This window comes from Pseudoliparis swirei, chromosome 6 (genome assembly GCF_029220125.1).
Source record: "Pseudoliparis swirei isolate HS2019 ecotype Mariana Trench chromosome 6, NWPU_hadal_v1, whole genome shotgun sequence".
NCBI classification, from domain to species: domain Eukaryota; kingdom Metazoa; phylum Chordata; class Actinopteri; order Perciformes; family Liparidae; genus Pseudoliparis; species Pseudoliparis swirei.
In genome coordinates, this window is record NC_079393.1 from 15,072,486 (window position 1) to 15,094,630 (window position 22,145).

Genomic DNA, 22,145 nt, shown 5'->3' on the forward strand with positions numbered 1-22,145 from the left:
AGTAGGTAGTGGGTGTGACGGGTTTGGTGGAGATGTAGAGCTTTGTGTCGTCACTGTTGCGGTGGAAAATACTTCTGGTATCTGGATACACCGATCTTATTTTAAGAAATATTATCAAGTGAAAATCACATAATGCACTGGCTGCCAAATGTGCGTGTTCCAAACATAACAAAGCTCATTTCTAAAAATGTATTTTCCTTTTCATAGGGCACTTTTGCAGTGAATTTTTTGCATTTCAAAACCCTTTAAAAATGCATGAAATAAAAGTTAAATTACTTCACATATCAACTTTAAAATGTAGGAATCAGATCTATGTCTCCCCGTTTTATGTTTTTTTCTTTTCTTGTTCGTGTTGTTCTCAGTTTTGCCCGTATTACCCTACAAAGGAAAGAATAATGATGGCATCAAACTGTGAACGATCACAAAGAAAGCCAGTTAAAGCACTGAATGTATCGTGCTATTGGAAAGCAATGCCGCAACATGTCGTGATGTTTCATTTATGAATGACTACTATACCCTGGATCTCTACAGATGACTTAAGGGCGCCATTTGTTCCCAGAGTGATACATATGTGCTGTTTCGTATGTGTTGGTCTGTTTTATTGTATGTACTGTGAAAGACATGTTCTCGTACGATGAACGGACTACTCTTCCACTATTCACATTCTCTCTATTACTTCTAAGTGTGAATGTGTGTGCACTGTGCATTTAAGAGAGTTGTGTTAAGCAATTGTGAAGTTAATTACAATTTTATCCCCCCTGTTATTTAGTATTATCCAATTTGGTCATTTATTTGCACTTAACTTTATTCAGGGTCCGCTGTTTCTTACGCTGCTGAACCCCCATTTTCTCTTGCTTTCACACTCTCACTCACACACACACACACACACACCTCTCATACAGAATAACATTTTCCTTCTGCCAGTCCTACGCTGTGGTCTGGCCTTCAGCAGACAGTGCTGTAAGACTGTGATAGCTCTGGTTTGAGCTCTGCTCGTCAGATCATAATCACTTCTCAATCTCAGGGATGCTCTCCATCTTGCTTCTTAACATACTCTCTTTTGCTCAGGCTTTCTAGAATTAGACTGGCACAGTGAAGGAGGCATACCTTGTGCAGTTTTCAATCTAAATCCCTGTCATATTTCACTTTCCAGAAACTGGCCACATCTGCTGAGATATTCCAAATGGAGCATTCGTGGAAAGACGATTTTGAGGTAACAGAAGGAAACAAAAATACAGACCTGCACACTCACAGGAATACCTGCACACTCATATATGTACGTTGTATGTATGTGTATTGTTAGTAACACACAGGGAGATACTCAGACAATAACATGAATGACCATGAACTGGATCTGGATTTACAAGCCATACATTCTTGTTATTGTCTGAATAGATTTAATCTGCTTGCGTCTTTGTGTCGTTAGCAGTGATTACAGCTCCATTACTAAATTGATTTATTGCATATTATACTCTGTGTTATGTCCCATTATGCCCTGCACGCAATTATGACGCAGAGTCAAGTGGTAGTCAGGAAAAAGATACTTGTCACAGAGATTGTTATAGATGTGTCGAAGCTGTGTCTTGCCATATTCCTCAATGGCAGGAAAAGGTTTCCCATGGAGCATTGAAAATGGCTGTAGGCACACATTCACAGATGTAAAGAGAGGAACGCTCTACACACTCAGCTCAGCTCTTACAGTATTCATTTGAACGGCAGTACAGACGAGTGTCTTCATTAACATGCAACTGGAGAATACTGGAGTTGCTTGCCAACAAAATAAATAGCTGTTTAGAAAAGGATAAGCATGTCACGATTGCACAAATGTTACGCTTCTTTGTGCAACAGCCTAAAGCGGCCACAACGTGGTGTTTGTGCTTCTGTGTGACTTGTTTACAGGGTGATGAAATGTCCTACTACAACGCAAAGGACAACGTGAGTGCTCTATATTTGCTTTCCTTCCATATTGGCCCCTGAAAACACACAGGTCACACTCCGATGGGGCAGTAATATGGTGTCGCTACTCAGCGCCCTCTCTCTCTTGTCCTCCCTTTCACCTTCTTGTCTTCCCTCCTCTCCTCCATTTTCCTTCTCCTATTCACCACAATGGTATCTTGTTTTTTCACTCATTGCTTCAACCTTTTACTGCTCTCCCTCCCTCTTCTGCCGCCTCTCCAGGCTTTTCTTCTCATGTAGCTTCCTCTCCATCTTCCCTCCTCCCACCCTCTCAGGTGAAGAGGTTTCTGCGATGTTTCTCCTCTAATTGACAGATGAGATGTATGAGCTGGCTACTCTGTTGCTTTATTAGGAAGCAACTCTCTCTCCCCCCCTCCCCCGTCTTGCTTGTTCTCTCTCCCTCCACCTCGCTCCCTCTCTACCCTGCCTTCTTTCATTCATATCTGATCATGCTTTTCAGTAGTGCTCTTATTCATGTAAATTGGTGAATGCACACTAGGAGTAATACATCCCCTCAAGGGGCATAGACAATCTTGCTTTCTTCTGCTACTCGGTAAAGATGATAAGAATGCAAAAAAATAAGATATTAGGAACACAGTCAGTGATGCTATTTATTCTTAAACAAGCTGTGAGGGTGTAACATGTGCAGCGATGACATTCTCACATCACACAGGAGTTGGTAAGGAATATAATCAGTCTTATGCTCTTAAATACACCCATTTATTTCCCATGCAATGACGCTTCAGCAAATGGAATAATAAGGCTTTGTGTGGTGTCTCCAACCTACAGTCTGCATTAACGTCTGCATATTGATTTTTTTTTCTCCCCCTCAGCTGGATGCAAATGAGACAGAGGGAAGAAAATTTCGGATTCGACCCGACTTTAAAGAGGACCCATCGTTTAAGCGTTTGACTGATCACAACCACACGGCTGTCCACATCCCCACTGACATTTATGATGGCTGTGAGTACACACACACACACACACACCTACACACACACACACACACACACACATACATACACACAAACATACACACGAAGGCCAGTGGTTACCATGGATACAAGTGACACAGCAACACATTATGACATGTTTATAGATAGTCCCTCAAGCATATAATATATATATATATATATATATATGTTTATATGTATCCTTGGGATGAAAAAGAGTAGAAGATCCTCTCAATAAAATTGAGTGGTGCCTTTGTCTTAGCAAACCTTCCATGCTTTTGATAAATAATCTTTTGATTCAATCTGTTCATGTGTCCCAAGGCTTCGAAGGAATTGAAGCATAATCATTCATACACAGAGGATTGATATCAATTCTAGGAATCCTGGAGGAATCTGCATTCCATACATATATTTAATGATAATCCTGCAAGGTTTTCCACAGTATTTTCTTATACTTGTCTGCTCAATAATGTCTTTACTGAGAAATCAGAAGGATCGGCACCGCTTTTTGGGTATTCAGATGTTCAATTGAAATGTGTGTTTAAAGGGAATGTTTCAGTGGGAATTATGTTACAATACTGTGGCAGCTGTCTCTAATTTGGCCTCGGCTGCTGGTGATTGGCAATCAGTCAGCAGCCGAAGCCGCGCTCATAAAAGCTCCCAGTGGAGAGTGGAGTGGGAAAAAGGGAGCAGAGGCACAGTGTTGCGGTCTGCTCGGTGTGTGTGCTGACAAATAAAAGCATGTCATCGAACGAAACTTCGTGGTGCCTGGCTGGTCCTTGGTGCGGGTGGGGGAAACCCACGGGTAGCGGCATGAGTCCTGCTTCAAATACCTCTAAGCAGCTTATAATACATCATTAAAACTACTAATGACAAGATGTGTTAAAATCCATACAAATAAAATATTGTATTAGCTTATAATTTCAAAGAATCCTTTGGATTACTAGAACAAAGAAAAGGTCATTTAGAATATTCGATGATTAACACTGACTTCAGAGGAGTTGAAATGATTTCCTGGACGGTGGCATAAACAAAAAAATTAAACGTCTGCAGCCGTGTGGACCAGCTGTATTATTTAATATCACAGGTATCTGGATCTGCCAATCTGGATCAGCAATGATCAGTAATCAGTATCGTGATCAGGGATCTTTAAAAGATATATTTAGTCCCTTTTTTCTTCAGTGCTTATTCAATCTGTGACTCTAATCCATGATACAATCTGAACTGTGAGTTTTATGATCAGTTGCACCTCTAGTGACGGAAGCATTGAGGTGCTTTCAGGACACACGTTTGTGTGGCCTACTATGCAGGCCAATGTAGGGACTGACCCACATTTTTAGAGAAATAAAAGATCTTTAATAATAACAATAATAACTTTATTTATAGTGTACCTACAGCAAGACAATAAAACAACCGAAAGATCAACAGTGAGGCCAAAAAAAGACAAATTTAGAGTTAAACCCTGATAAAGCAGCAACATAGATAAAACAATAAAATCAATCGATACAATAAAACAATTTTAAAAAAAGAATTTTACTTACTGTTATCAAATCTGTGCCACTCACTCTGTGATGGCCATATGCATGTTGTAAATTGCATTTTAACTGTCTGGTATTGTAGTCTGTGCCTCTCTAAAACCATTTTAGATTTTAATAAAACTTGTGCATCTGTTCAGCGTTTGTCTTGTTTAGAAAAAGTAAATTTAGCATCATTTAATCACGTTTTGGTGACATTTACTTTGAGTAGTTCAGACTAACTTGATTCTCTGGAGTCTCTTTGACATTAGCACAGTTCAAGTTGAATTTCAATGACTTAAAGATGGTCTGTTGAATATCTGAACTGTGGTCTAAATTATGTATTATATTTGAATACCTTTCTTTTTCTTCTATTTTTAAATAGCTTTGATGGTTTTCTTATAGCGTGACTTAAAGTGAGCAATACAGCATTCAGTGCTTTGCTCAAGGATACTTGACCAGCACACACGGTTCACCATGAGTATGAACATGAGTCCAGTTCCATGAACGTTTCTCTAACCACCGAGCTGCTTTGTTACTCTTTGAATTGTGTATTTTAATCTGTGGCTGTGTGAGACTGAGTATCTGTGTGTATGTGTTTAGATATTCATTATCGGTGTACAGTGGGATGTGGTGCAACAGCAATGACTTGGAAGGAGAGCAGGCGGGAGTGACCTCCTCAGCCTGCTGGGGTCAGGGAACCGTCTGGCCCCAAGGTTAAACACTTCACCTTTCTACTGACCCAGGACACAGGTGCAGAAGTGAGGGATAGGGATGGCACACACTGTTGTCAGGGTTGGTTATCTGTGAATGTGCCAGCCTGCTTTATGAGCATGCTTTTGATCTCGTCGTGCCTTTGTAATTGGTTTCCCTCAGAGACACATCTACGTCCATAATCTGGGCTGGGTGCCATGACTCCTCCTGCTTCTCTCACAAGGTGCTGTTTATTGATAGCCTGTGATGAGTATTCATAGATACGCTGAGCTGCTGCTGTTCAGGGCTGAAAGTCTGATCCCAGTGAAATGAAAGAAACAATATGTGTGTGACTCAGATTTGGTAGCAGGGCTGCACCCATTGTTTATTTATTTGTTATTGATCATTTTAATGATTATTTTCTCAATCAGTCGACTAATCTGCAGTCTCAGACATCTTTAAACGCTGATACTGAACCTAAAATTAGAAAACCTCACTGTCATCGATGAACCTTGACTATGTTGGCAAATCGCCCCAAACTGGTAACATACTTATGTAGTGGAGAACAATCTTTTGGACTGAAAAGCCAGTCCCTGCAGGTTTATTTTGAGGTTGACACATGGTTTTAGGATGAGGCTAGAGTTACAGTAAGCCAACGGGGTAAAATCTGGCATGTGGTGCTGATGGAAATGGGATACGGACAGAATATATTCAAAGAAGAGTCCCCACTTAAATATGTGATATATGTCACATAGTCTGTCAAATATTGGCACACATGCAGACGTATATGTTTTACAAGCCTGGAGAAAATAGAGACGGAGGACGTATACGTTACTGCAGTTCCAACTCTCCAATTTGATCTCAACCCTATAAATGTTCCAGGAATAGCCTTTGCTCAGCTGGAGAAAATTGGATTTTCTGGGCAAAGTGGGAGGCAAGTTTATGAAATCAGCTTCTATAGGCCGCAGCATGTCACGAGTGTGAGAGGACTGTACAATAGGAAACAGACGTTGACTTCAGATCACAGGCAGATGACAAAAGCCACATCTGTTGGTCCAGGGAAGGACATGGTCACATGTGTGAAAGAGAAGAAAAGGAAACGATTGAATTCAGTGGTGTAGCTTTTGGATACAAAAGCTGAACAAATATATATGTATACAAAAATATGACAAAAACATTTTGAAGAGAACAGTATATATGACATTTCTGATCCTCATGATAGAATGCTAGCTAGCAATTCTTTCTCTTCCAGAAAAACAGAACAAAACAGCCGACAAGAAAGACGACAACACACAGTGACACAACACAGAGAGACTGAGTGATGGACTGATAAAAAGAGTATTGAATGCATTATAACATTTATGTTTTTTGTCCTGTAATGCCGTAAGACCCCTAGTTTCTCATATTCACAGTAAATAAGATGTTATCTAACACAATAGATTATGATGTTCCTTGAGTAGATTCCATTTTGAATACACCTCCATGCTCTGGCCCAGTCCTACGGTATCCAACTACTACCGTGCTACACTGTTCTCACTATCGCTACTGGATGAAACATCATGATATCAGAGGGAGTTTCTCTTGGCATACAGTATATGATGAGGGTATGAGCGGATGGACTACCTTATTAAGCAGTGAAATACAATCGACTCTTTAATGTTCAAAATAAACTAACCCATGTTATGTTCGTGAAGTATGTCGTACCCCGCTGAGATGAAGTCATCCTAGGATGTAGATTCAGTGTGGCATCAAAGACATGCCGAGTGTAGCCGGGGAATTCATTTGTCAGTGGCAATATGGGCAACTACTGGATACTGTATCCCTTATGGAGCAGCAGGGGAGTTTAGCTTTTGAAATATTACGACTAAATCCTGAGTACTCAAAACTAATAAAAATATTAAAAAGAACATATTACCACTGGGTTAGATGTTAGCACTGTATTTTGGTTTGTTTGCATAGAATATGAATGTATTTGTATATATATACTGTATATTTATGTGTGTATCTTACTATACAACCATTTGTCCACGTAGTAATTAGCAGATGTGTGTGTACATATGTGTCTGTCGGTCTTCGCCCGCCTTCACTTAAAAATCATACATTCAATTCAGTTTATTTGTATAGCCCAATTTCACAAATTACAAATTTGTCTCGGAGTGCTTTACAATCTGTACACATAGACATCCCTGCCCCAAAACCTCGCATCGGATCAGGAAAAACTCCCAAATAACCCTTCAGGGGGAAAAAAGGGAAGAAACCTTCAGTGATCTAACAAGGGCTGTGGTGTGATTTTCTCTCCTTTTCCCTTTAGAAAGCATCCCTTAATGAGGGAAAACATTACGGAGCACACACCACATGCTCTGTCTCTGTCTCTCTCTTTTATAATAAAAAAGCATGCACTCCTAGCAACCAAGGCTTCATTAACTCACCCCTCTAGAGGCATGCATGCAAATGAACGGTGTTTGCTTTGCACATCAGTGAGCTCCGTCACACTCAATACGGAATACCAATGTATCTCACACATGCACAAACACATATAGATGGACAGAGACACATCATAATACATGCAGTACTACACTAGTACAAAAGAAGGAAGGACAGAAAAAGGAAGAGCAGTAAAGAGAAAGACACAGTTGGGGCAGCATGTGCTGTGTCTCCATCCATCAGAGTAAGTGTGATGTGGCTCTGAGCTGTCTGGGTGCTGTGTCATAACATCCATAATGTCTGTTGCCTCTCACAACACACACTATCAATCATAGGCATGGACACATACAAACATACGCCTACACACAGCTTATCGAGTGTTTCAGGTAAGATTAAACAAAGTTCACTGCAAACCCATTACAAGCCATGAAACCGCTCCTCAGGATCTGTTACTAAATCCCAGCACGGCTGGGTGTGCTGGCTTCGTATTTGCATATGCGTCCCGCTCGGCGAGTGAGTAGAATCTGAGCAGACTTGTGTGCATGAATCTTAACGCATTTGTTAATCGGGGATGTACACATGTCTATTATGCCCTGCTCATATGTCCATTGGTCATTATTACAGAACCCACACACTGACATGCACAGAGAGCATCAGCAATGCATATGTTAGTTGTTGTTTGATATGTATTTGTGTGGTTTTCTAGCCACCATTGTGCTGAATGAACTGAAGTGGTCGGATGCATTGGAGGAAGTGTTTAGAAAGAACAGAGAGGATGACCCGACCCTTCTCTGGCAGGTGTATGGCAGCGCTACGGGCCTGGCTCGCTACTACCCAGGTAATTAAACAACAACCAACCAAGGCAAACAGTTTTTGCCTTTTAACACAGGGGAGAAACAACATTTAACATAGAATAAGAAAAACTCTGGTAGATTATTTGTCCCCCTAAGTTGTTTGTGTATCTATGGCACTAAAGTTGTGTGCGTTTACTTCCATATTAAATCAAAGGTGCACTCATCAGCCGGTTATTATTTGTTTAACCTGCAGTGAGATGGAGGATGTGGATTTTAATCAAAACTTCAAACAGCCAGGGAACATATTCATGAGTGTGCATGTTCCCACAGCACTGTGCAAATAAGCTGAATAAATAATCGTTCTTGCTCAACTTGCATTGATTTTATATGTGGTGGCATAGGTGGTGTCACGCTATCTTTAGCTGCATTCGTCTACTGCTGCTCACTATTAGCAGTCTTTTCTCTGCCAAGCTATTTATATGCATGATATTCCCTGTCATCATTGACACTATATAGCTTAATGGGAAAAGTGTATGTCTAATATTCAGGAATTTTAATTTGTACAAAATCTATTCCTCTTTTATTTATTTCTTCTCCCCCTATTTTAACCTCTTCGCATGCGCAATAGTCACACGCCTATACTGGTTTGTTTTCATGGTGCTCCTCACTAACAATATACAGGAAGCACATGATTATTGTCAAAGCAAGTGAATCCCCTGTTTTGCTTTCTGGAAGTATTTGTATCTTATTTCCCTGCTACTCTTTGTGAAAAAGTATAATAAGCATAAAACATGTAAAAGGTGTGAGATTTCATCCAACAAGCCACAACGGCATAAGTGTGTATCTTCCCAACATGACTGACAGGGACTTGACACTGCTGGGCTGAATATGACACATGCCAGATATTTCACTTCCGTCAGAGGTGTCAGAAATTAGAATATGTGTTTTTTCCCCTTTATTAAAAGTAATTTTAAACCCATATCTTATCTCGTCTGAAAGCTTCTCCCTGGATGGATGCTCGCAAGACCCCCAGTAAAATTGACCTGTATGACGTCCGCAGGAGGCCATGGTAAGGCAACTGCTTTAAAAACTACAAGTGGCATTACATTAGTTCAGTGTTGGTCAGAATCCAAGTCAAAAAGATCACAATGTATGTGTTATGTGGCATATATGATTATATGTGTTTCACTGTTATGTTGTATGTAGCTTGTTTTGTTGTAGGTTTTCATGAATACATGTAATTTAGTAGTATAGTAAGTGCATGAAGGGCTGGGTGATCATTAAATATTATTTATCAGCTTTCAGTGGAATTCTATTGTGACAAATATCGTAATATTGTGAACTTTTCTTTTATTCATTAATGTCCTTCTAGGTACATTCAAGGAGCTGCCTCACCCAAAGATATGCTAATCCTTGTGGATGCGTGAGTTACTTTACAGTCTCATTGATCCATAACCTCTTCACATCAGTCATGATTTCCCCTGATTATAAAACATGCCTTCCTAGAATTACCACGTAATGTCATGAATGTCCCAAGGCAATCGCATTTCTAATTACATTGAGTAAAAAACTGAGCAGACAGATTGCAGTGAGAATCTGTTGGGTATGTGTTGTTGTTCCAGAAGCGGGAGTGTGTCTGGCTTGACTCTCAAACTGATCAGGACCTCCGTCAGTGAGATGCTGGAGACTCTGTCTGATGACGACTACGTCAACATTGTTTATGTGAGTATTAATAAACCACCGACTGTTGGGGGGTCTGTTTGAGAGAAGCGACGGTGAAGGCGGTGGACGCTGAAAAGAGGGGCAGAGTGACGGAGGGATTCAGAACGTGTGCATGAATGGGCTTATGGACATTTGAAGGCAGATACACACATGAAGACATTGTGCACATTACCTACACATACACAATACACACACACACACACACACACACAAGAGAGACAGAGATGGATGAGGAGTAATGAAATATGGATTTCTCTCAGGTCTGGCCACCATGAAACAAACCTTTAATGAAATACCCACCGCTCTATTTGGTGGACAGGATTAAAACTACATGCCCCTACCCCACCTTCTTACCTGTGTTTGTGTGTGTGTGTGTGCGTGTGCATGTCTATACATTCCCACTTCTATAGATATTAAATCCACACTTCTGACAACAGTGAACCCTCATTGATCACTCCATCACTCTTTCCTTTCATCAATGACTCATTCACCTCCTCTCCATACAGCTCCATACGTCTCTTTGTGTCAACGAAGGATCACCGTGTACACAATATGCTCCGCCTCTTCTTTATACATAACCACAACATTTCTCCTCTCATTGTCTCCACTTTATTCCCCTTTGTTGTCATTTTTCTTGCCCCCACTTCACCCCCAACCCCTATTTCACCTTTATATTCTGACCATCAATTCTAGGCTTTCCACGCTTGTGTTAACGCTCAAAAGGAGCCAATCAGAAGGCTGTGTGATACTAAAATGTGTTCCTGTGAAGGTGTTTATTGAGATGGGTCTTTACAGAGATTGGAGCTGTCTTCTTTCTCATCGCATAGTGACAGCCAGTCAGTCTCTGTTTCCTCTCTCCGGGGACGCTTTGTCTCGGACACAATGTATTCTGTTTCACGGGGGACTTGTGATTCTGCAAAGATGTGCAATTATCGGAATCTGTCGGGGAGCTCAGTGTGTGTGTGTTTATGTGCGTGTCTAAGAAAGTGAGACCGAATGAGATCGATTAGTTCAAAAAGAAAAGTCCAATTGAGTTTTAACCTAGAACTTTTTTCTTTAAATTGTTTTCCAACTTCTCTTCAAAACTGCATGACACCCACTGGTGTTAGTTGTCCAAGTAAAATGAAAGGCACCCAATTAAAGGCGCAAAAGAATCATTTACGTTTATTACAATTTAAATATTTAGCTTTGGCCAATGTTTCAGTAAATTATAAAAACATTGTCCTAACCAAAGTCATTTCTGTAATCTGGGAATACTTCAACATTGCTGGAATGACAATTTATCTGGAGGTACAACTGAAAGTGATTGCACGTCACAGGGACTGTATACTAATGCATGTGTACAACAGACAGTTTGGGTCATAATTGTACCATTCACTTTGATTTTGTTTCCAAAGGTTTGGCTAACCAGGCGAATTGTTTACAACCTATATGATCAAGTGATCGGGTTTCTTGTTTCATCTTGACTTTTTTGCAATGTTACCACATTTTCAGATCCAAGTGATGGTTTGTACAATGATATTACAATAAGAAAGGCTTTCCAAAGCACTCATTTTCATCCACTTACTCACACACACGCATCACCCTATGTCTGGCCCTGAGGGTGTTGTAACCTGACACTCTATAATTAATCTCTGATATTACCTATGAATCCCTGCCCATTAACACTAGCCCAGGGACTAAATTGGCATTTGGTCGTGTAAGATGCTCACACACTTCACGCAGCAGGTCAGAAGAATGCTGATGGCTGTTTCCTTCCGCTCAGTCTTTCCATTGCTGTCCTCATCAATTCCCCCCAAGAATGTGGCACTTTTGTTCTCACTTTCCATCACACTCCGATCGCACTGTGCCTCCGTCACTTTCATCCAACAGCCGATGAAACTGGTGTCAACCGTGATAGACAGAATCAGTCGAGGCAAGCCGGAGTACCAAACCTCCAGCGGGATTACGGCTTGAAGATTAGCCTTGTGTAACCCAACACTAATCTATTACCAAGACCTGGACCATCACACACATGCACACACACACACACACACACACACCTACACACACACACAGAGCTGTTGTAATAGGATCACAAGGGAACATTGGAATCTGTTATAGATTGTATTGACATTTGTTTGCAAAGCCAATAACACGATTTGACAAAGCCTGAATGTGTGTTGTCAGTGGCAGTGCTTACAATTACAATTTACAAAATTTGATTAGGATGGATGTGTCACTACGTAAGCTCATAACCACCTCTGCCATGGAGTTTTTGTTTATGACTGTTTGTTTGTCGGCTGGATTACGGAAAAACTAGTTGCCCAATTGTCATGGAACTTTTTTAGAGGGTGTAGTATGGGCCAATCAAGAACCCATTAAATTTTGGAGTGGATCCAAATCACGAGGCAAATACATGCATTATATTTCACTTCCAGAAATGGCCTTGGCAGAAGTCTGCCCTTCTGGTTTTCTCGATGAGATACGTCTTCAAATGGTTCCTGCTTTTAAGTCCTGTATTCACACGCTCTCCCAACTCTTTGTATGTACTATTCCTGTTATTTCCTGTTCCTCGCCCATCACACATTCTCATCCAACCTTCCTCACTTCTCCTTGTAATAGATTATGTGATAAAAGATCCCCGTCTGATCCATGGGGGCAATTACGTGAACTTCCATGTTCCGTCTTTAAGTGCTGTCACCTTGATTCAGTCTTTTGTCAAACCATGGCCATTGTGATATTGCCTTTCCCTCCAATGAAGATGTGTCTGTCTGTTATTGTCAATCTAAAAGGGATTTCCAGGCTGTCAGGCTCATTGGAGACACACACTCAAACACACCCACTCACCCATATGGCCAGGGTTCTTTTAGTCTCCTTGCTTGTCTGTAGATCAGTGTTTCAGCCTCCCTGTTGGCCATCTCACAGAGACACATTGATTAGTTTAGATCGATGAGGTGCTGTATTATTTTAGTAGAGTTCTGCAACACACTAGATGTGCTGCAGAACTGCTGGCCCATGTCCTTTACATACCACTATTATATATTTTATTATATAAATGATTTGTGTCATTTGTGCTTATTATCATTGTGAGCTCTTTGAATGTCCATGCTGTTCACTCATAGACAGTCGTGTTGCTCCTGTTCAGATAGTTACCAATGAAAACATAAACCATCAGTGAGTCTCGGAGCACGGCTCTGAGAAGAAGGAGGCAGCCTTTCGGTGAACGTTGGGTGGAGTGTGTGTGCATATGTGTGCTCTGGGGTGGAAATGAGGAGGTCTCACCTTTTAAAAAAAGATGGTGTTGTTGCCTAACCTCGTTCTTTTATGGCAGAATCTTGTTTCCATGGGTACCACATCTTTGAGCTCCGAGGATGTGAAGCAATTAGTGGGGTCTGATGAATGTGTCTAGTTACCGCTGCCTGATAACAGCTAAGTCCAGGCGGGAGTGTTTGTGTGTGTCATTTATTACGTATGCACACATGTTGTAATTGTATCAATAATTTGTAGGTCATAATTCATTGCTCGTTTCACAGTTCAACACTAGGGTGAAGAAGTCGGCGTGTTTCGAACATCTGGTTCAAGCCAATGTGAGGAACAAGAAGCTGCTGAAAGATGCTGTTCAGAACATCACGGCGAAAGGAATTACAAACTATACGAAAGGCTTTGAGTTTGCTTTTGAGCAGCTCTCTACGGTAAGACTTTCCACTTTTATTCTTTTGGTCATTGTGTCACACTGTCGTGTCGCTGAGAGCACAAGAGGCTTTAAAGAAGTTTTGAATGAATGTTAGCTGATGCCTTATTTCAGAAGCATCAGATCATTGTCTTTTACTGCCACCTGCTGGTTGAAAGTGTTACCTCAACACTGGTGTCTAAAAGTAAAGAAACATAGATTTATTATTATTTTCATTTGGCTGACAACTCTGAAAGGGCAACGCATTATCCTCAATGGGAGTTATTTAACAGTATTGTATACGGTAATATGTCTGACCAATATGAATATGGTCTGAGCTTGCACTTACACAAAATGATACTGAGATGATCAGTCATATGATGATACAATGTTTTATGACTTGGTGAGACCTGTTGACAAGTCTGAAGCCTTTTATATCCATTCCTAGAAGCGTATGTTCATAACAGTGCGATTGTTTTGGACTGAACAAACAAGGACGCCACTAGAGGGAAGACAATTGGCTCTTCCAAAAACAACATGTTGTAATCCTTTGGATTGCGATTGTTTCCGAGAAGGAGATCAAAATAAATCTCTGGAGATCAGCATTGATAATTAGCTTTATCCTCTGCGGACTATGCATATCCACAACACAATATCTCTGCTTTGACTTGATGATGACACTAGACGTGTCATGACAACATCAAGTCTGCCAATTTCTGACACAGTGAACAGGTTGGTTTTTTTGTGCCAAAATTGGACTGGACCCGCGGACCAACCAAACCTTCCACTACCTGGGTGAAAAGAAAATGTAATCAGACATTAAATGTTTTCCTTTGACTAGACCAATGTGAGTAGAGCAAACTGCAACAAGATCATCATGCTGTTCACTGATGGAGGAGAGGAACGAGCGCAGGCCATACTAGAGAAATACAATGCTGAGAAAAAGGTACTGTAAAGGTGTGCACACACACACACAGGCACACACACACATACACACACACAGGCACACATAGACACACACACAGACTGGGGCATTTGATACTGCAGTGTGGAATTGTGGGTGTAGTTTCTATTCGACTCAGCTTTTTGGAGCCTCCTTTGGGTCCAGCCTTCCGTGTGGATATCCTCCCTCCCCAAAAGTGTCTGCAGAAGGCAGATTAGGGTTTTCTGCATAATATGCAAAACATAGACCTTCTCACACACACACTGGTGCATGTTAACACCCACACATATGCACATGCACAAGGTTGAGGATATTAGCAAGATGAACAAAAACTTTTGCTTTTTAGATCAAACTGTCTCAAATAATATGTTTGTGACTATTTTAATATTAATTATAGTTGAATTGAAGTGTTACAGCAGCACCAGCATATGGTAAAACATATGTTGAAATAACTTATGTTTATTATTTATATTTAATGTAAATAGTTTAATACATTTGTAAATTGTCAAACATGATTTTCAGATGATACAATACCTTTATTTGGGACAAGACAATCATCAATTAATATACATTAATATTAAATTAAGATAAATGGGACTATCAGAACTCTATTTTTTAACATTGTAAGAGGTTAGGTTATGATAAATATTGTTGAATTGAATCTCGTGCTTCAGGTGAGGATCTTCACCTTCTCAGTCGGACAGCACAACTACGATAAAGGACCCATTCAGTGGATGGCCTGCTCCAACAAAGGTACAGCACACATCACAACACTCATCAATACTGAATAGTGTTCAGTTTGTAACAGTCCTGGTATTAGATGAACTTGTACTTTACAGATCTCTGTCGTGATTTTAACATCATGTTTGAAACAGAGGAGCTGCCTTTGACCAAGCAGCTGCATTTACACAAGTGAATCAGCAAAGAATCAAATCATGTCTGGATGTCAATTCACTGATTAACTGATCTGACCCTAAGCTATGAGCCATGATACAGTACATACACGACACTGCAGTATTGCAAGCTGTTTCCTTTGCTCCATGTGTATGGGTTGCTCTTACGTACCCTTGCCATCTCTTTCTGTCTGATGTTATCATTGTTGTGTGATCATGGCATTGAGTTCCATTGAAACGATTGCGTCTGCTCATTGGTTCAGGTTACTTCTATGAGATTCCTTCCATCGGAGCCATCAGAATAAACACACAGGTTAGATCATGGTTTAGTATTTTGTTTACGTTATTTTTCATAGCACTTAACATTCATGGAAGCATTAATCTGGTAAAATATGTTGTCCAATTTAGGAGTACCTAGATGTCCTGGGAAGACCAATGGTTCTGGCGGACAAACAGGCCAAACAAGTCCAGTGGACTAATGTATACCTCGATGCTCTGGTACTTGTTTTATCCTATCATTCATTTTACAAAAATATTGTTCTTTAACTTCATAGTTGAAAAGTGCATTTGCTTGACTCTCCATCAGGAACTGGGTCTGGTCATTACTGGAACACTACCCGTTTTCAATAAAACAAAGACCAGAGATGACAGGAATGGCGAGGTGCAGTAAATACAAGCACGAACACGTGATGAGTGGAGTCAGCAGTAGCTGGAATGGATGGATAGAATGTCCCATGACTCATCCTTTTCTCTCATACTGTCTCTCAGCACCAGAATCAGTTGATTCTTGGCGTAATGGGGATTGACGTGTCTCTGGATGACATCAAGCAGCTCACACCGCGCTTCACAGTGAGTTGAACACCCACATGTGATCACATGCATGCAGACAGATACATTTATCAAACCCAAACTCTTGTGGCGTTTTCCCTCCAGCCAGTGATATGTGTTGTTCTTTTCTAAACATCCGCAAATTATATATATAATATATCCGCTTTAATGCATGTAATACTTTTGTCTTTTGGGACCATTGAGGCCATTCTTTTTAACACACTTTTTAACACTAACGACCAGTTGTTTCACCATTACACTGTACATTCCACTATATACAGTTTTTCTGGATTTCTCCCTCCTCTCTTAATTTTTTTTTCCCAGATTGGTCCAAATGGGTACTACTTTGCCATTGATCCCAATGGATATGTCCTGCTGCACCCCAATCTCCAGCCAAAGGTATGGTATCTGGCCCTTTGCATCACTCAACGGGCCCATAGCATTACATTGTATTCTGACTATTCCATATGGTTCAACTTGAACGGCTTGTGCACAGTGAATGATATGCAGGCAAGCAGGTGGTGCACGTTCTCCTCATACTAGTCCATGTGCCGTCAGCTTGTCAAGAACTTTCTGAAAAGAATACATTCTGTAGTTAGAGTATGAACTTATATCTTCAGTCCTATCAGCTAGAAGGTCTCTCATTACCATCTGAGATAATATACATATATAGACTCGGCAGCAAACTAGAATATATTCATATTATATTTAAGAATAAATGATGAAAAAGACTGTGTGGCATAGAGTATGTGCTTTAAAGTGAAAGTAGTTCAACACAGAATACAATTGTATTTACTCCACCATGGGAATATATCATGTTACTGCTGTTTGTAATTCCTTAGATAAAAAAAGTAATGTAATTTTTTTTTAATGGTAGCCTTTGCTGTACTCTCTTATTTTTAGCCAATCCAATTCATCAAGCATGTTTTAAGTTCATGACATGGCTCAAAGTCGAAATGTTAATGAAAATGTCCAACAATTACACAGTGGTAACATATCAATAAGTTGCTGCCTGACTTGCTGGGTTTAAGGCCTCAAGTAGTCTTAAAACTCATCAAATAAATGCAGCAGGACTTTTTTTCTTAATGTAGTGGATTAAAAGGGATTTGCTACTTGTTTTTCCCCTCAAATAATCGTTTTACCTAGATTGAAACAAAGCTATGTCTATCTATGGGGGTGTGTGTGTTGGTAAATAATTAAAACGGTTACTGATTTGCAGCCGGGAAGGACAAAATGTATTTTAATCCTGTTTTTCTGTGGTGGTCAGAATATAGCATAAAACACCAAAATGCATCACTGTGCATCCTTTCAAAACTTTCCTAGAAAAGGATTCGTAACAGGAAGCTCAGGCTCAGTAATATGTATGCTGTCACTTTTCATGAGGTGAGACACATAAGTACCGTAGATTGCAGAAGTAGCTCCTAAAGATAGCAATGTAGAGTTTCCTGTATTGTAGTCCCATAGATTCAATGTAGTATTAATTAGTTTTTAGCTGGAATCAAAACATCTTTTTTTGTGATCTACAACCCTCTGATTTCCCCCAAGCTCAAGTGTAACTGGTCATAGAATTTTTTTTTTACAAATGTGTGAGTATGTTTTGTAATTGCAGATGTGTTTGTGCGAGCACATTGTGTGTCCCTCTGTGAGTGCCCTCTTGATAGCATTTACCTAAATGAGAAGGAACGTTTCTCTGAATGCTCTTCGTACAACATTATATGACTCAGCATTACCCATTAAAATATAAACGGTTAAAGGAACAGTGTGTAGGACTTATGGGATTTCATTAAAATAACTGAAATATAGTTTTCTATGAGTGCATGATCACCTGAATCTATGAAATTGTTGTCTTTTCCTTACCTTAGAATGAGACGTTATTAATATTTGCTATGTAGTACTGCCATGTTTGTACAGTAGCCCTGAATAGACAAAGTTTACTTTGGCTCTGGAGAGAGGGCCTTTCAGAGGCATGAGCAGTGGGGCATTCTGTTGGATCAGTTACACCAGAGCTGGAGGATGCTTCTAAATTTGAAAGAAGAGCAAATACCGGCGGCGGAGGCTTGTTAGTGTGTGTGAGGCCTCGAGCCTGTCATTCACTCATTGTTCCATTGACTGATAGTGATGGTCACCTTCGGACCTTTGCACATATCCCTTGACCGCCTCCGTCTCTGTAGTAGCACTTTTCGTATTTCATTATGTTTGTACGTATTTCATATTCATTACACGTCTCACCCGAGTGACAGTATATTGCTCCGTTTGTGCTCTCAAGGCTGTTTTTCTTGTGTATGTTTGATGTTTCATTCAGTGTTGTACCTCTTGATATTTTATTCTTTCTTTTCTCATTTTCATGTTGAGACCTTTCATCTTCATCATCTTCCTTTGCTGCTTCATTTCATTTACCTTACCATCAAATGTAAGGAACTCAACTCGTGCTTTTTGATCAATTGAGTATTTTGTTTACTGCTTCTCTTGTCCAGTAACTGATTATTTTACACTCAACATTAATCCTCATTCTCTTTCTTTAGTTAAAGTTGGAATGCATATGTATTAATCTATTGACGCACTGTTATATAAGCATATGTCAACATAAAAATAATAAACTGTGCAGAAAACATTAGTCTGCTCTTACCGCATCACCCCACTTTTTGAGTCACGGAATGAACAATCGCTGTGGAGGACAAACTGGTATCAGATTCCATGTCCTGCTGCTTTATAGAGCAGCACTCGATTGCTGCTACCATTTCATACCACCATAAAGCCACTCAGACGTATAGGGTTTTTAAGAGAGGACATTAATAGGGTCCAATATCACTTTGTATCAAATCTGATTCAGCTTTGTCCGGTGTCACAGATAAGTTGTCAAAACGCTGCCATATGGTCCCTTCTATTTTTTATACCATGGTTCTGATTGGATTCATGTGTTGAGGAAAATCATTGGCATTCCTCCTGAACTGAATAAACAAAAAAATATTAAAGTTGACGATATGCTTATTGAATGCAATGCCAATACTAATACTAATATGGAAAGATATTCCTCTATATGGCTAAATGGCCATGGTAAAAATAACCAGTCTCTCACTAATAAATGATTAAATATATATAATAAATTCAAAGTATTATAAAAAATTAACTGCTGGCTTTAGAAATAGTGGTAAAAAATAGGTTGTTACAAATTTCCACCGAAAATACTCAGTATAAGCTTAAAGTATTCCTCTTTTCGCGTTTGCATGAATCCAGTTTTTCGGTTATTAAGTTTTTCTTTTTCAAATTATTCTCAGTGTTGTCACACTGCAATGTCATCGTTTCCACAGAATCCTAAATTTCAGGAACCTGTTACCCTAGACTTCCTCGATGCCGAACTGGAGAATGACATCAAAGTGGAGGTAGAGTACTCAGATGCATGCAAATACCCTTGCTATATATACAGGACTGTCTCAGAAAATTAGAATATTTTGATAAAGTTCTTTATTTTCTGTAATGCAATTAAAAAAACAAAAATGTCATGCATTCTGGATTCATTACAAATCAACTGAAATATTGCAAGCCTTTTATTTTTTTTTATATTGCTGATTATGGTTTACAGCTTAAGAAAACTCTAAAATCCTATCTCATAAAATTTTAATATTTCCTCAGACCAAGTAAAAAAAAAGATTTATAACAGCTGAGTGTTTGTCAAGGCTCAGGAAACCCTTGCAGGTGTTTCGAGTTAATTAGACAATTCAAGTGATTTGTTTAATACCCTACTAGTATACTTTTTCATGATATTCTAATATTTAGAGATAGGATATTTGAGTTTTCTTAAGCTGTAAGCCATAATCAGCAATAAATCAGAATAAAAGGCTTGCAATATTTCAGTTGATTTGTAATGAATCCAGAATGCATGACATTTTTGTTTTTTTAATTGCATTACAGAAAATAAAGAACTTCATCACAATATTCTAATTTTCTGAGACAGTCCTGTATATATATATATATACATATATGTATATATATATATGTATGTGTAACAGCTTTCTCTGTTATCCCGTGAGTAACGGACTGAATATGGAGGCAGCAACATGGATTGTTATGTTATGTAACAAAACCTTTTATTTCACATCGCGTTATCTCACTGGCGATCGGATGAGACCTCACGCCCAAGCTCACTCTCCACGTCTCGGTCCCTACTTCTCTTTATAGGGAAGAGATAGACACACACACACACAGACAGATTAATTACAGCTGGGGCTGACTGATCATTAACTGACAATCAATCAGCTGATGCCGATTAGATCTCGTCTCGCCACAGAGCCCCCGCCCCCCCCCACTCAATCCATTCTGCAGCAACAATCCACTGCCACAATATATATATTTATATATATATATATATGTATATATAAAAACACACACAAACACACAAACACATATAGCATGAGGTCATAGGACTAAATGTGTTTTAAGTCAGCTGATACTCTGTAAATCAGATGCAGTGATGGTTCTACGTCTCTTCCTATAGATCAGAAGAATGATGATTGATGGGGACACTGGCGAACGTACCATTGACACACTGGTGAAAACCCAGGATGAGGTAAGACAAAATACTGGAAGGGGCTTAACCTTTTACACCGGACTATGTTGCATTATATGTTGCTAGAGCCAACATTGACATGTTTCCTGCAACAAGACAACCGTTGCCACTTTTTATATTGTCTCATTTTCACCTTGATTTTCTACAAATGTCACATATAGTGTTATTTACAATAGATCTTGATTCTTTTTTGGAATGTTTTTTGACCAATACACAACACAGACATGAACACTACTTACATAGCAGTTCTGAATGCCAGTTCCTGTGTCATCTCTGGCAGAGGTACATAGACAGAGGAGTCAGGACCTACACGTTCGCGCAGGTTAATGGAACAGATTACAGGTGAGCATGTCAGCAATTGTGTCATATTTATTCATGGTTCATTGATCTGTCTTCGCTTCAGACAATACATAGCCACTAACAACAGAGAGCACCAGCTGATGGAGGACACTACCAACAGGGGTCACTCTCTTGTTTCTAAAAGCAGGCTCCGCTTGGTGATTGGGAAATACATTTGTGAGATTGTTTTTGCTTGTCACTGAACACACAGGCCTTTCTGAAAAACATGGACACTTGATGAGCTTCTAATCACACACAACTCAAGCACAACTGAAGTATTTAAAAGCATGTCACAGAACAGTTTCATGTCAGTTTCAGAAAATGTTCTGTGACATGCTTTTAAATACTTTTAGTTGAATGTGATTCGAAGGAGTTAATGTAAATCAAGAAAAACAATACAGGCATTAAATTAAATTTTTTTGTTTGACCAGACAAAATAATTCACTCAAACTTGACCTCCAACCACAAAAGTGTGACTGTAACTGTCTTTTCTGCAGCCTGGCTCTCGCCCTGCCCAGATACAGTGAACACTTCATTCAAGCCAAACTGGGAGGTGACATGAAAAGAACGATATGTAAGTATAACATACTTTCTCGTGATAAACTGTGTGCAACTGTGTGCAACTCCCATGCATAGTTTCTGTGGGTCGTACTCTTGAGTATCTCCTCTTGCTTTGTATGACTCGCTCCTAGCTGGAACCACAACCACTCCTTTGTATTTGCTGCTCAGATCAGCGGATCCCCATGGTGCTTTTCTTTTGTAGTGTAACCCACTGGTCAGTTGTCCCGCACTCCCACACACACTCATCCACATGCTTTCCTTCTCCCACACCCAGCGTAAGCACCGGCTCTTTTGATCTTGTCTACATTT

The 22,145-nt window shown here is 39.8% G+C and overlaps 1 protein-coding gene across 5 annotated transcripts in view; it reads left to right on the forward strand.

The window, feature by feature from the left end:
- The window catches only part of LOC130195737 (voltage-dependent calcium channel subunit alpha-2/delta-1), a 60,520-nt gene that overhangs the window by 21,192 nt on the left and 17,183 nt on the right, over positions 1–22,145 (forward strand). Inside the window, exons 4-22 of one of the 5 annotated variants that reach the window (XR_008832116.1) lie at positions 1,154–1,213; positions 1,900–1,935; positions 2,790–2,919; positions 8,247–8,378; positions 9,334–9,403; positions 9,707–9,757; positions 9,957–10,056; positions 13,572–13,730; positions 14,550–14,654; positions 15,326–15,404; positions 15,808–15,857; positions 15,953–16,042; positions 16,131–16,205; positions 16,313–16,393; positions 16,697–16,771; positions 17,696–17,755; positions 18,725–18,782; positions 19,681–19,752; positions 20,865–20,879. Coding sequence is in view for 3 of the 5 variants with exons in the window: in XM_056417430.1 (XP_056273405.1) it covers positions 1,154–1,213; positions 1,900–1,935; positions 2,790–2,919; positions 8,247–8,378; positions 9,334–9,403; positions 9,707–9,757; positions 9,957–10,056; positions 13,572–13,730; positions 14,550–14,654; positions 15,326–15,404; positions 15,808–15,857; positions 15,953–16,042; positions 16,131–16,205; positions 16,313–16,393; positions 16,697–16,771; positions 19,681–19,752; positions 20,865–20,936; positions 21,217–21,278; positions 21,773–21,853 (1,580 nt within the window). In the remaining 2 variants the exon portion in view is untranslated. Of the gene's footprint in view, positions 1–1,153; positions 1,214–1,899; positions 1,936–2,789; positions 2,920–8,246; positions 8,379–9,333; positions 9,404–9,706; positions 9,758–9,956; positions 10,057–13,571; positions 13,731–14,549; positions 14,655–15,325; positions 15,405–15,807; positions 15,858–15,952; positions 16,043–16,130; positions 16,206–16,312; positions 16,394–16,696; positions 16,772–17,695; positions 17,756–18,724; positions 18,783–19,680; positions 19,753–20,864; positions 20,937–21,216; positions 21,279–21,772; positions 21,854–22,145 lie in introns of those variants that run through there. The other 4 variants (XM_056417429.1, XM_056417431.1, XM_056417430.1 and 1 more) reach the window with 4 other exon arrangements.